Source organism: Lepisma saccharinum, chromosome 5 (assembly GCF_977018435.1).
Source record: "Lepisma saccharinum chromosome 5, izLepSacc3.1, whole genome shotgun sequence".
Classification (NCBI taxonomy): domain Eukaryota; kingdom Metazoa; phylum Arthropoda; class Insecta; order Zygentoma; family Lepismatidae; genus Lepisma; species Lepisma saccharinum.
This window is the reverse complement of record NC_139233.1, coordinates 2,305,129-2,319,181: the sequence shown is the minus strand read 5'-3', so window position 1 is coordinate 2,319,181 and position 14,053 is coordinate 2,305,129. Positions and strand designations below refer to the sequence as shown.

Here is a 14,053-nt window from a genome sequence, read left to right as displayed (position 1 = left end):
TCACGTCACACGTGTGTGTTTGAAAGGAAATGTTTTGAGTAAAGTTATTTTTCCAGTATGTGTGTTTACTCTTACTTGTTTACTTGACTTATATTTAAACATATGAGTGTTTTTCGAGTTTAATGAACAATTACTGTTGCAGAGGGTAGAAATTATAGTTAAGGAGGAGAGAGACAATTTACCCTAGGTCCTTCTCTCTGAGGCAGCTGGGGAGCACTGTTGCTGACTTAGCTCTTTTGCGACCAGATCTGGCTTTTTCGTGCACTCGTTTAGCTGTGACCTGTGGCACCCAACCCCTACTCCACAATGATGCCATCACTATCCCTGGCCTACATAGACCAACTTTTGCCATGCGTATACATCACGTATACACACGTGACGTGATATTATTATATTGGCTGCATTGTCCCACCCCCTCTTACGTCCCCAGATACTTTTATATAGCGCTTTGGCAGAGATGAAGATGATAAAAAAATCCCTTATTTTCGATTCATACAAACATCAGTGGATTATTGAGATGGGTGATGCCGTCAGATCTAGACGGTGAAAACTAAGAATAGATTGTCATTACTTTAAAGTTACGGGTAATAGCAACGCCCCCCACTCCCTTGACAAATAAAATTACCATGGGATGCACTTTATCCAGCCTTCGTAAATCTAGCTCCTCAAAAGTCAACTTTAACTCAATTTAAGGTGAAATTTAGCTCTTTTACGCACATCAGGTTTGGCAACACTGCCAAAATGGCCATAAGAGGCAAGGAGAAATGCAGAACGCTTATGGGGGAATTATTTTATTCGTTTTCTTGAGAATTTCAAACTTCCAATGGTGGAAAAAAACATATGATCGGGTAGAGGATCGATTTAAGATGATATTTGCGCTAGAAAGAGTCGAAACTCCCATTTGTTTAGCGTAACTTGAATTTGAAGTTGTCTCTCCATAATGAATACTTGGGATTCTGTAAATACTTATTCATCATATTTCTCCAACACTGTATCTAGCTTAATCATCAACTTTAAAAATCACTTCCACTTGCAATATGGGGAGAAATTCATACTCTCAAATTATGTGTGGATTGTCTTTAGTAGCAGTGCCCTTTCTGGCAGTATTTAAATAAATGCATACCTGGTGCAAAATTGTCACACCTCACCTTAAGGGTTCCAATTACTAGGGTTGGATTTTCTAGGACAGTCCTGGAATGTTATCATTTGCCCCGGTGTCTCAAAAAGTTTCTTCGGGATGCATTTATATCCTTTAATAGGGTGGGGAAAGTGATGATTATGGCTATACTTATATGAATTTCATTATTTATCAGTTACATTTCTATTCACAAATCTGTTATGTTAGGTACAAAATGGTTTTCTGAAATTTTAAGTCAAATTCTGGTGACTTTTATGGCAAAACATGTAACCTGAAAATGGGCTACAAGGCAGCATTTTCATTTTCTTCCTTGTCCTTGAAAATTGTTTATGATTTCAATTTTGTCCATAACAATTATGGTGTGCATACACACTACTTTGTTGGGTCTATGTCCTTCCTCCCAACAGCTTCTGGTCAATGGTATCCCAGATTTTTAACTCATGAAATACAGCAACCCTTATTACAGCCCATCTATGAATTAGCGTTTTTAAAGTAAAACAAGACAAGACGTATTATCTGACATCCAACATTGCCACAACCAGCCATGACACAAAGCTATATATTTTTTAAGAAGACAAGACAATGTTTTCATCATTGTACTATTTGTTTTCGTCCTGCACTATAAAGTTAATGAACTGTAAACAAATATTACTTGATAACAAAGTGATGAATAATATATGAATCAGGTAAGGTAAGGTAAAGTTTCCCTTGCGAACAGCACCATACCATGAAGGCACATTTTAGGGGATGTGGGGGCAGGGTACCACAAATTCTAGATCTCTGCCATTTTGGAGGTGATGTGATCAGCATTACTCTCCGGCCACTTTCATTCCCCAGCACTGCCCCAGATACCCATCGATTTGAGGCTGGGTGAGCCCCAGAGCCGCTTTATGCAAGGACAAGGCTGGAAAAATTTCTACCTTAGGTCACCCACCTCAGGAATCAAACCCGGGTCTCTTGCATGGCAGTCAGGTGCCCTACGACTATAAAAAAAAAAAAAAAAAAAAAAACTAGCCTTGAAACCAGAATATACAATTTTTTCAGTAATTATGGGGCCACTGTTCAAGAAAAGTTTTCATAATTGTCCTCATTTGTCAGTACAATAACAGTTATTACTAGAATAGGAAAAATTATATGAAGAATGTCATGTTTAAAAGCACTAAAAAAAAATATGTAATCTTATTGGAAAGTTGTGTATCCCTTAAAATACAATAGAGAAAAAAAATTGTACAAAAAGTTATGATTCACTAACCTATCTTTAAAAAACAAAAATTACAGATCAAGGAGAAAAGACTGACTTTTACTGACCATTTTCTAACCCTGCTGTTAACATTACAAAGTAACTAACTTGGAAGTAACTTTCCAAATCATGCTAAGGGTAACAATATTAAGTTTTATTTCTCTCCAAAACAATGGGATATAAATGTACTTACTTTTGCACGTTGTTGATTAAAGTCGAATAGGCGAAATTATTGATTCTCAAGAACTGTTCGAATGGGTCGATCTGTGCTGGGTAAACCATCACGTCAATCGGTCGGTTCACAGCGAAGGCTTGGGTCCAGAAGTCGAATCCGGGTTGGTACCGGTAACCTGACAGCATACTAAGTTGCTCATCTGTGTAAGGTAAAGTACGGAAAACTTTGTATCTGTTAAAAGACAAAGAACAATAATTAATTATACTCGATGTGTTATAAGTGTGTGTGTGTGAGAGAGAGGGAGTTTGTGTGTATATTCACATCAAGACAATTACAAGGGTTTGTTTTAGGTTAAATCTCTGGTCAGATAAACTAAACTGAACTGGAGCTTCAAAGATAAATCTGAACCACTGCATTATGTACCTCCTCTAACCAACCCAGGAGCCATTGATTAAAATATAGCATTAGTACATCTTTGTAAAATCAAGGAGTCCCGGGTTTGATACCCACTGGAGGCACATAGTAGTTCAGATCCCACTTTAAACTGTAGGCCCAGTCCCCACTAGCCTTACTATGCATGAAGTGGACTTAAAACACCAAATCAATCAATAATACCCTTATGGGAGGGGCACATGCCCTTCCCGCTAAATCTGCCAATGTATATGAGTCTATGAGTATTAGTCAAATGTTACACTTGACCATTGAAGTACAGAACTACAGAGAAATGACAATCAAAGACCATACATTTTTGCTGACATCCAACTACAACTACCATAAAAAATAATCATGATCATTTTTGAAGTATTAATGGCCATTTCAATGTTTCAGTATTTAAAAATATATATGATGCAAGCAACTGGAATTTAAAATCATTATCTTTCTTTATGGATGATAAAATATTCAATTAAAATACTGTTGCATCCTGTTTTTGTAAAGTAACACACAGACTGTTAAGTTCTAACTGTAGAGCATTGTAAAAATTATGGTAACTTAAGTACTGTGTGAGAATCACTGTTAGATCGACCTCTATGGAGGGGTCAGTCAGACCGCTGTTTTGATTTTGAACTAGCTGTTTGCGTATTTCAATTTCTGATGTGTTTCTTGTCGCTTGACATGGTCATAGAAGCCTATTGCGAATCAGTTTTTAATTTTTATAGTTTAATTAAAGAAACATAACGTAATTTATGCAAAGAGGAAGAAAATTGGCCAGAAATTGCAAAGGCTTCTTTATTTTTTAAAATTCCAAATTCTTAAAATGTCTACATTTTATATGGTCAGAAGAGCAGGAGTTCAAAGTAATATGAAATCTTTTGCTGAAATTGAAAATGAGTAATGAGCCATTGGAAAGATAACAAAACAAAAAACAAACGTAACTACTATGGTACGTCTGTCGGACCACTCTCCGAAAATAGAATTCATAAGATTTGAACCTTAGAGTATAAGATTTGAATAGGGCTTGCACAAGGAATGCAAAACAAATACAAATATAAACAACATTCTTATCGTTTGGATTAACTTGGGGAGGGAGGAAACCGACGTAAAAATATGCACAAATACAGATGCCCATTTGGCAGCTCTGTATATATCCTGCTTTCCATTATTCTCTGTCATTTGCAATAAAAACAAGTCACTGCAGTATTGGCATCGGGCATCAGTCACACAGAAGGGTAGAGCACAAGAAGAAAATACACCCCCTCCCTTCCCACAGTGACATTCATCCCTTTCCCAGGCACTCAGGAATGAGCCTAATAATGCTGGTTTTGAAAAAGTCACGTTCTTGACCAACAAGTTTGTGAACAAGAATTGGCAATGGATGGTTTCTTATATTTCCACATAGCATTGACCAGCAGGCAGTTACATGCCTTCAATGTCACATTTGGGTGCAGCACTTTAGTCCTGCCTTTCATATTGTCATCTGCTTCCCAGAAGGGTAATGTACATGTACATGGAACTCTTGTGCAGGACCCCAACCTGTCACAAGGAAGGGTGAACAAACTTTTGAAAAGGATTAATCTTGACAAATGAAATTCTTTTGGCTGCTCTAGCCACTCATAATCTTTATTATTGGATTTTATCGGCGAAAAAAAATTGAACCGATACTTGCCAATACCGATAGATCGGTATCATCTCAGCCCTAGATTTGAACAAACAAAGGCAAGTCCTCTTGTCGTTGACAGTGTGTAGCCAGCACTCTAACTGAAAGGTAGAGAGAAGAGTTCCCTTGTAGTTGGATGGGTGCAAGAAATAAAAGTAAGAGAGAAATTCAGAGTGGTCTTAAAGACTGTCCATAGTAGTTAAGGGTTAAAACTACCATAAAGATTTTTTACATCCTCAGTTCATAAACGTAGCAGGAGGATTTTTTAAAAACTCAAGTCTTAAAAATGACAATTGCACTAACACAATAGAACACTTCATAAGTTTAGATGGTAAAGCTGTTGAAGAAAAGGGAAGATAACACTACTTCAACAAAGAATAAGAGAATAACACTGGCACTGTTGAAAAATAAAGCACATGTAGCAGTGAATGTGAATATGTAACAAATTTTATTTGATGTACCACATTACGGACACAGTAGTATAAAGTTGCAACCTGTATATTATGACAGGGGTTGCATCTTCTAATGAATCCCTTCTCTGCACGGTTAGGAAATGTAATCCCTAAATACGAACTAGTCAAATAAATTATACAAACTACACAACAATATTCAAAATGAGAAAACTGTAGTGTTTACATTACGCTTATCATTATATTTACATCTCCTCGGTCATAAAATGCTTCTTGTGAGATTTACTTCGAAAGCTATGAAGCCATATTTACAAGTCCTAATTTATGTATCATTACAACACTACAGATATATTTCCTGCAGTGCTTTACACTTTAAACACAGTTTATGTATATTATAGTGAACATAATGTGGCACTACTCGTCATGGCCGTAGGCAGGAAAAATTTTCGGGGGGGGGGGTTCATTCATAATTGTTCGCAGGGCGTCGCCAGAAATTTGAATAATATAAATAATAATAATTGTACAATAATAATTAAAATTTCATAATAATAATAATTATTATATTATTGTTATATCCTTGAGGGGCTTACTCAATCCAGCAGATGAGTGAATATCCAGCATAAGTTTCTTTTTTTTTTTTTTTTTTTTACGTTTCATACAGTGTGTACTGAAATGCACAATTATTATACTTCGTCATTAAACTTTAGATACCTTCAAGAAAAAAACTTTAAAAGTTAGATGGAAATTTTAGTCATAAAGTTTTTGTTGTTGGACTTTAAAATTACATTTTTGGAATTTTGAAAAGTGTGGAACCAGTTATTCTCTTTAAAAGCTTAGCCTGGTGCATGGATTGTAACCTCAATCACCAACGTAATGCGCTACGGAACTGGAGGTACTAGGTTTGAACTCCTATCAAGGGGGGTTTATTTTCGACTTTATCGGACGGGGAATTTAAAAGCTGGAAAGGGAATTTTGGGGCAATCATAAGGGAATCTTCAGTCTATATTCCTTGTGACGCAGGAACAACACTGGAAAATGACAGCAGAAGTGATAATGGAGGGGTCGCCGGTGGGCTGCGATTCCGAGAATAAATCCTGTTTCACTCAACTTTCAGAATTCCAAATGTATGAAAATTCTAGCTCGATCGTTTCAACATTGTCTCCTTGTATTTTTGTGATGCTTCGAAAAAAAAATTGAAAAATTGTTATAGATTTTGGTTTCTGAACATCCATTAATCCAACATGTCAGAAGTTTCGGGGGGGTTTGAACCCTAGAAACCCCCCCCCCCCTAAACACGGCCATGCTACTCGTGTGCTATTATGAAAATACAAAAATCTGTATCACTAAGAAATTTAGAGATGTGAACTATTGTATATGAAACAACAATAATTAGTAGACTCTTCATTCAATAAATAAAATGTTCCCATCAGTAATTTTATGGTTGTATTGGACGAATGTACAAAAAATTTAAACAAGCTGCGCCTTGAAATATACAGTCGAACATCTACTGCGGAGGGGGCCACTCCGCGACTTGCACGTTATTGGCTAGAGCTTGTGACGTCACCAAGAGGACACGAGCGGAAGAAAGCTATGCGTAGAATGTCAAGTAGAATGTAGCAGATGGCCCATGAAACGCTGTGTTTTCATGCATCTTTTGATATTATACACCAAAGCTGTTAATTTAATTTGACAACAAGAGATCAAATACGCGATAGAAGAATACACTTATTCCGAAACAATGCATAGTTTATTTTTCAGACATTATTATGCGTGATATCTTGTCCCTGTAGGCTGTAGTCCACTGCCGGCTTTTCTTTCCAGCTAACCTATTGCATTTATTTTAAATGTCTAATTCTAAGGAAAGTTCTTGTCCGGGCATATTCTGATATGAATTTTTACTGAATCTCCTGGAATTTCCCTTTAATATTTTTACGCTACTTTTCAGATTCTCCAGTTGATCGCCATGATAAAGAAAAAAATGTTTTTGTTATTTAGCGTCTTCTTCCACTTTTGGCTAATCGCGACGAACAAGATGAGTGATGATTAGTTTAAATTGCTGAAGGGACACTCACAGCAGGCACGTATCCAAGGGGGAGCTTAGGGGGCTCGAGCCCCCCCCGAAAGTTTGCGGTTTACAATTACAATAGATAAAATGAGGTTTATGGTTTCTTGTGGTGTGAAATAAAATAATGTGACGATAAGGAGAGAAATAATTATCGAGTCAAGCACGAATCCAAGGTGGGAATCAGGGGGCTCCAGCACCCCTTCAGGAAATTACGCTACATAAAATTAGGTTCATGACTTCTTGAATAACGTTATGATAATTTGAGATAAATAATTATCGAGGCAAGACACAGAATGTTCTATAACCCTGTTATTGTTAATAGCGCGTATCCAAGGTGAGATCAGGGGGCTGGAGCTCCCCCTTAAAATTTTTCAGTTTACACTACATAAAATTAGATTTTTGTTTTCTTGAATAGTGTGCCGAAAATATAAGGAGACAAATACTTACCAAGGCAACACGGAGAATGTTCTATAACCCTGTTGTTGATAATATTGCATTAAAGCTTTTCTTGCGCTTTCGGTGTTGTCGCAGCACTATGCAAAGACTTGTCAGCATTTGAAATTGCAAACGTAGCGCCATACGCAGGGTGATTCATTGTAATTTTTTAATCTCTGGAAAGCGCGAGAGGGAAAGTTCCTGATTGAATAAGAGAAGGAGTCGAACTATCGGCAACGTTAACGAATCGTTTTAGAAGAGGAGGGTTATGCATACTATTTTTGGTGGTCAGTCCTCATTTTGCCATATTTTCCTCTCTTTGACGTTCTTTTTTTTTTCTTTTTTTTTTTTAAGGAATACTTGGTCAAATTGGGTTTTGACCTCACCAACCCTCCCTTGGGCACGTCACTGGAGATAAATGAATAAGCATTTAATCATATTGAGAGAAGAAACACTAGATGTGTTGCGATCGGAAGGGTTTTCATTGTTTTCGAACTGTATTCGAGAAGACTTACTTTGTTTCGTGCCAATATACGAGTATGACAAGACTGCGGAAGCTGTGACAGACAATTGTGAACACTTGAGAGTGCTTACGCCCCATTATGAATAATTTTGTGGGTTTCGGCTTTTATAAGAACTGCAAACATGGGAGGACAAGACACATTAGTGGTGTTCAGGCTCGAATCAGAGAGAAATATTCGAGAACTTTCTGCGTTCAGTTCGCAGCCAACAGTTCGAGTCTCGCGTTGTCGAGTGGATTGTCCTTCCCGTGCGTGTGTAACTGCTTCGTAAAAACACTCAAAGACGCCATAGATGTTTTGATGCTGATGAGAAGAAATGGTCAAACACACATACTGAGATGGTTCCGGCACACAATGTTAATGCATGGAAACAGAGGAGTTGAGTGGTAAAAAATGTTCCGATTTCACGTTCTGAATAATTTGTCAGTCTTGAACAGTGGCGACGATTTTGGGGATAGTTTCTCCCCATTTTTTTGCCTTCACACTATGGCCTCTTTATGCTAACCCTTGTATACCAAGAGAAGAGAAAGTAAACTTTACTTGCACCCCCACTCCCGTTTTGAACACAATTGCCACCACTGGCCTTAAACATACAATTTGAGGTTATATCTATACCCCTTAAAAATATGGTGTTTAGCCTCCCACGAAAGGAATTCCTGGATACGTGCCTGACTCGCAGAGAACACAGATACCCATGCTGTGACTTGAACCGGGAACTTCGGAGGCGAAATCGAAAGTCGACCACTTAACGCTCTCGGCTACCGAGCCGGCGAATGAATTAGATGATGGCTGTTGTATAAAGGGTGTCTTTTCGGGAAACATTCAAATAGCAATATTTCTTCCAGGTAATATATCCTAGGAACTTCATTCTTGCGGGCTTACTAGGCTCTGGCATGTGGGCCAACAATCTGTGTATTATTCTGTACTGTTTGTGATACACATGGATTTGTGATCATGCATTTCATCTACTCACCATTCATTTTCATCTTTGCGATTAGCCAAGGGGTAAATTATACTTGAAATAAAACAAAAGCAAAACAAATACAAAACAAAAATAATGGAACGATTATGCTGTTACGTTTTCCTGTATTTTAGGCACGTCGCATTTATCAGCCAACAGTCAGAGATTGCTTTTCGGTCGAATCATACTTCTAATAATCGGAGGTAAATGCAAGCTGAGAATTATAATTTGGTTTCTTATCCACCTGAGTTGAGGATCTAAATTTTTAGATTTTATTTGTAACAATATTTACTACTGCGAGGAATTAAAAAAAAATAATTACGGCTAATTTCGGCACTGGCTTCCTATTCTGTAATAGTTACATTTGTTGTAAGAACATAATACATTAATTTACTTTGTATAAATATTACATTATCCATTGGTTTTCCTAATTAAATCTCATACCATATCCAACACACACATAAAATGTGTTTTACTAATAATACAGTGCGCAATTAAAAAATAAGTCTTGTGAAGCAACACAAATATGCCCCCCCCCCGATGGCCTAGTGGTATCGCCGTCGCCTTGTAGTCAAGGGGTCCCGGGTTCGATACCAGGTGTAGGCAGATCGTGGTTCGGATCCCACTTTAAACTGTAGGTCCAGTCCCAATTAGCCTTTCTGTGCAAAAATCGGACTTAAAACACCAATTCAATCAAGCAACACAAATATGAAATATTAAATCAAGTTTTTTTTTATTATTTTACTTCACTTTTCTGCCATTTTTGGCTAATTGCGAAGTTGAGGATGAGTCATGATGATGAAATTGATGAATGGACACTCACAAACATCCATACCCAGACCGGGATTCGAACCTGGGACCCGTGGCGTCGTAGCGCGATATGCTAACCACTCCGCCACACATGCCGGCTATTAAATCTACATGGAAAGAGTTTCTTCAGTATGTTTGAGTTGAGTCAAACAAATTTCATAATGTGTATTCTCGCGGCATGTATTCAAATGTGTACTAATACCGGGCTAAGGCCTACCTACCGACTGCCGGCCTCACTTCCACCTGCCGGGGCGGGATATCATCCAACCTGTTACGAGGTGACGTGTGGTCAGCACGATGACCCCCAGTCATTTTTTATAGTTTCCATGACCGGATTACGCTAATCATTCGTAGCTCTCCAATTTCCTCACAATGGTGGGTGGCCACCGGCCCCATACACAGTCCGAAACCTCAGAATGAAAGTTGTTACTCTTCCCCTAGGAGACTCGAAAATGCGCATTCCGTAGTCAGAACCCAAAGCATGATGTCTTAGACCGAACGGCCACGGTGTGCGACTAAATAAGGGATAAGTTTTAAAAGCAAAAGAACCTTCTGCGCGTTGTAACATGCCATGAATGAATATAGGGATTATGATTCACAATCCCGGCCATTAATGAAGGTGGTGTTAGCATCACGTTCCGGCCCCCAAAATACTATTTTTTTAGACCCCTGTTGAACCTCGAAGCAGTTTTCATGTAAGGACGTTGCTGAGAAAATCCCCCTCGAGACCAACCACCCTGGGAACAGAATCCTCGTCTTCAGCGTGACAGATTATTTACCGACCGAACCAACGAGGCTTTTTAAAGCACATATAAAATAAATTAAAGCCAGCAAAATAGTATTATATTTGTACGATATCTTTAAATTATAATAACGTGTGTCCGGCTTAAAAGTATAATAAAAGAAAAATTAATAACTGAGAAGTAATTGAGATATTTATTGGTGGTTTGCTTCTACAAGTATGTTAACTCAAAATGTTTTTTTACATACCTAATACACCTCGATATGTGCACCACTAATGGCGCGACAGACATGTAATCTGTATTCCACTTCTCTCCAAGTGTTTTGCAGCATTGCAGGCGTAACATTAGCGATAGCTGCACGAATGCGATGGTGTAGATCTGGTAGATCACGAACTGGTGTCTGGTACACTTGATTCTTGATAAACCCCCAAAGAAAAAAAAGTGGCGTAATGCCTGGGCTTCTAGGGGGCCAAGCAATCGATGGACTACCTCTCCCAATCCAGCGATCTGGGAACTCATGATTCAAGAAATCCCTCACAATGTTCGCAAAATGGCATGGTGCGCCATCTTGTTGAAAGATCACTTCACGAGGAAGTTGTGGCACAACATACAGCTCCAACATGTCGATGTACGTTCTTGCATGAACTGTAGTCTCCGCGAAGAAGAATGGGCCTATAACCCTGATCTTCAACAATCCACACCACACAGTTACTTTCGGAGAGTCACGTTCCCACTCCATCACTACGTGGGGGGTTCACTTCCCCATATGCGGCAATTGTGCGTGTTTACCTTGCCGGAAGTGTGAAATGTAGCCTCGTCCGAGAAACAGAGGAAATCCAGGAATGCCTCGTTTTCATCTATTTTTGCCAGAATTGTCTCCGCGAAGTTCTTCCGTCGTGGCCTGTCCTCGGGCTTGATTTTGTGACGAAGCTGCATTTTGTACGCCCGTAGGTGCAACCTTTTATGGACGACATCGTGTACTGTCGAACGAGGTAACTGTAACTGCCTACTTGCTCGTCGGATTGACTTGCGAGGGCTCTGCTGGAAGGACACTCGGATTAATTCAACAGTAGCCTCTGGAACTGCGTGCTTGGCATGACGACCAGACATCGAAAGCAAACTTCCACTTTCCCGAAGCTGCTTGTCCTACTTCTTGATTGAAATGTAACTGGGAACATCGTCGGTTGGTTGCAGTCCATATTCACGCCGAAAACGACGTTGTAACAGACTTTAGTTCCGCGAGAGAAAGCACACAGAACACATTCTGCTGTGGAGTCCACATGGCTACTGACGCGCGCGTTTACGTGAACAAAGCAGTTACGTGCAGTTACGCGCATGCGCACGCGGTACCAACTGCCGCAAGCGTACGTAAAAAAACATTTTGAGTTAACATACTTGTAGAAGCAAACCGCCAATAAATATCTCAATTACTTCTCAAGTTATTAATTTTTCTTTCATTATACTTTTAAGCCGGACACCCTGTATAATAGACGTGTATACAACATATTATATTGATAATACAAAAATAATTGATAAAATTTTCCTTGCTTTGATAAGTATGCTTTACATTGAATAGCTTCTTTGGTCATTATTTACATTATAGCTCTTCTAATTAATTGATGAGAAGATTGAAAGGATGCGCAGGGGAGAAACATCTGTCCTGTAAGTCCAGCGGCGGCTCGTGACTTTTCAAAGATGCGTGCTACAACTGATGCTGTTTTTCATGTACTTATAATGACCCCTCCCCCCCACCCCCATCGACTTTCGATCTCGCCACCGAAGTTCCGGATTGGATATGGGTATTCTTTGTGAATGCTCCTTCATTAATTTCATTATTACAAAGAATACCCATACCCGGGCCGAGACTCCAACCCGGAACTTGGATGGCGAGATCGAGTGCCTTTAAATACAGTGCTGTTGTCAAGATGTTCTTTAACAGCATTGTCTAAACTGCTGACGAAATCAAGGAGCCCTAAACATACCCCAGGGTTTGCGGAGGAATCTGTTTCATCGTGGCCGGCCACGCAGGGCCAACGCAAAAGCTCCACAGAACTTGATGCAGTCTATGATTTTTGACAAGACGTGGTGATTTTTTTCAACTTGCTCATTATGCGATTCTAGATAAGCGTGGCTTAACTGCGTTGCTATGTTGACAGTTCCGAGAGAGACAAAATTTAACTCATTATTCATGTGCTTTTTTTCATATATTCACATAAATGTCCTAGATCTTTTACCCCTCCCTTAGACCACGAATCATTACTTCCAAAAAGTATGCAAGGAAAACAGAATAATGCATTTCGAATTTGACACCTACAAAGCCATGGTTCACTATCGTACAGTTTTCTATTAAATCGCCTTTTATACGTAGTGTTCTTACCATGGACGTCCGCAGGATTTTTTCCAGGGAGGGGCAAGGAAGGTGTTTTTTCCAGGGGGGGCAAACAAGTCACATTTTCCTCAATAATAGTGCTGTTCCCTCAAAAAACAATGCTTAAATTTGAATGTATCATATTCATGCAATAATTAACACATATTATTGTGGCTGTAATGAAATTATATGTGAAAAATATATAATTTTTGGTTGACTCATTTTCCAGGGGGGCCACGGCCCCCCTTGCCTCCCATGGTTCTTACCTCCCTTTGCATTTTGCGATAGATCCAAATCTGGCAACGGCCGTCCTAGCACTTTTATTTCCAACTTTTCTTCAAGTGTTTGCTGCAACAAAGAATCCACCGAATTCATCGTACACTAACACACACACACACACACTCACTTTCACTTCTAACAACAACAAAAAGCTAATCCTTCACAACAATGACCACCACTTCACACGCCACGAGATTTTAATGTATACGACATGTAACAAACATTACATTACATAAGTCTACACTGATAACGTACAGAACTTTTGAAAATGACATTAATAAACGTTCTGACAGAGGCAATAGGTTGTTGTAGCCATTCTTCTTATCCTCAGATGGCACACTTACCGTGCTGAGTCTTCCTGTAGCACGCTAGCAGACGATTTTTTTCGAGCCGAGACCCTATCCTCCGTACAAATCGAGGAGTGGGGGGGGGGGGTTAAAGTATTCATGCGCGGAGTGATGAAAAAGGGGCGAAAACGTGCTGTTGAGATTCTAGCACGGTACGCTATTCCTTATATCCCCCAACAGCGTAAGGGAAATACGTGGTGCCGCTGGTAAATGTTGAGGCTCTTAACATGAGAAGTTTCATTTCACTTTGGGGCTTCATTAAACTTCTTGCATGTGTGAGATTTGCTTTTTTCTTCTTTTCATTTTAACAAATTTAGCAACGTGCTATAGCACGGTAGCACGTATTAAGCAGCCGCCACTGTGTAAATCGTACATTATATTTTCAGCACAATTTCTCAACAAACGAACATAAAGTAAAGTAACACAGTGCAATTGTTAATTAGTGTTGGCTACCTACGAGATGTTG

General features: G+C 39.1%; 1 protein-coding gene across 1 annotated transcript in view; it reads right to left on the bottom strand.

The window, feature by feature from the left end:
- Positions 1-14,053, bottom strand: part of LOC145987603 (carboxypeptidase B-like) — a 69,922-nt gene that overhangs the window by 40,026 nt on the left and 15,843 nt on the right. Inside the window, exon 2 of the mRNA XM_083121970.1 lies at positions 2,572-2,784. Coding sequence (XP_082978096.1) covers positions 2,572-2,784 — 213 coding nt within the window. The remainder of the gene's footprint in view (positions 1-2,571; positions 2,785-14,053) is intronic.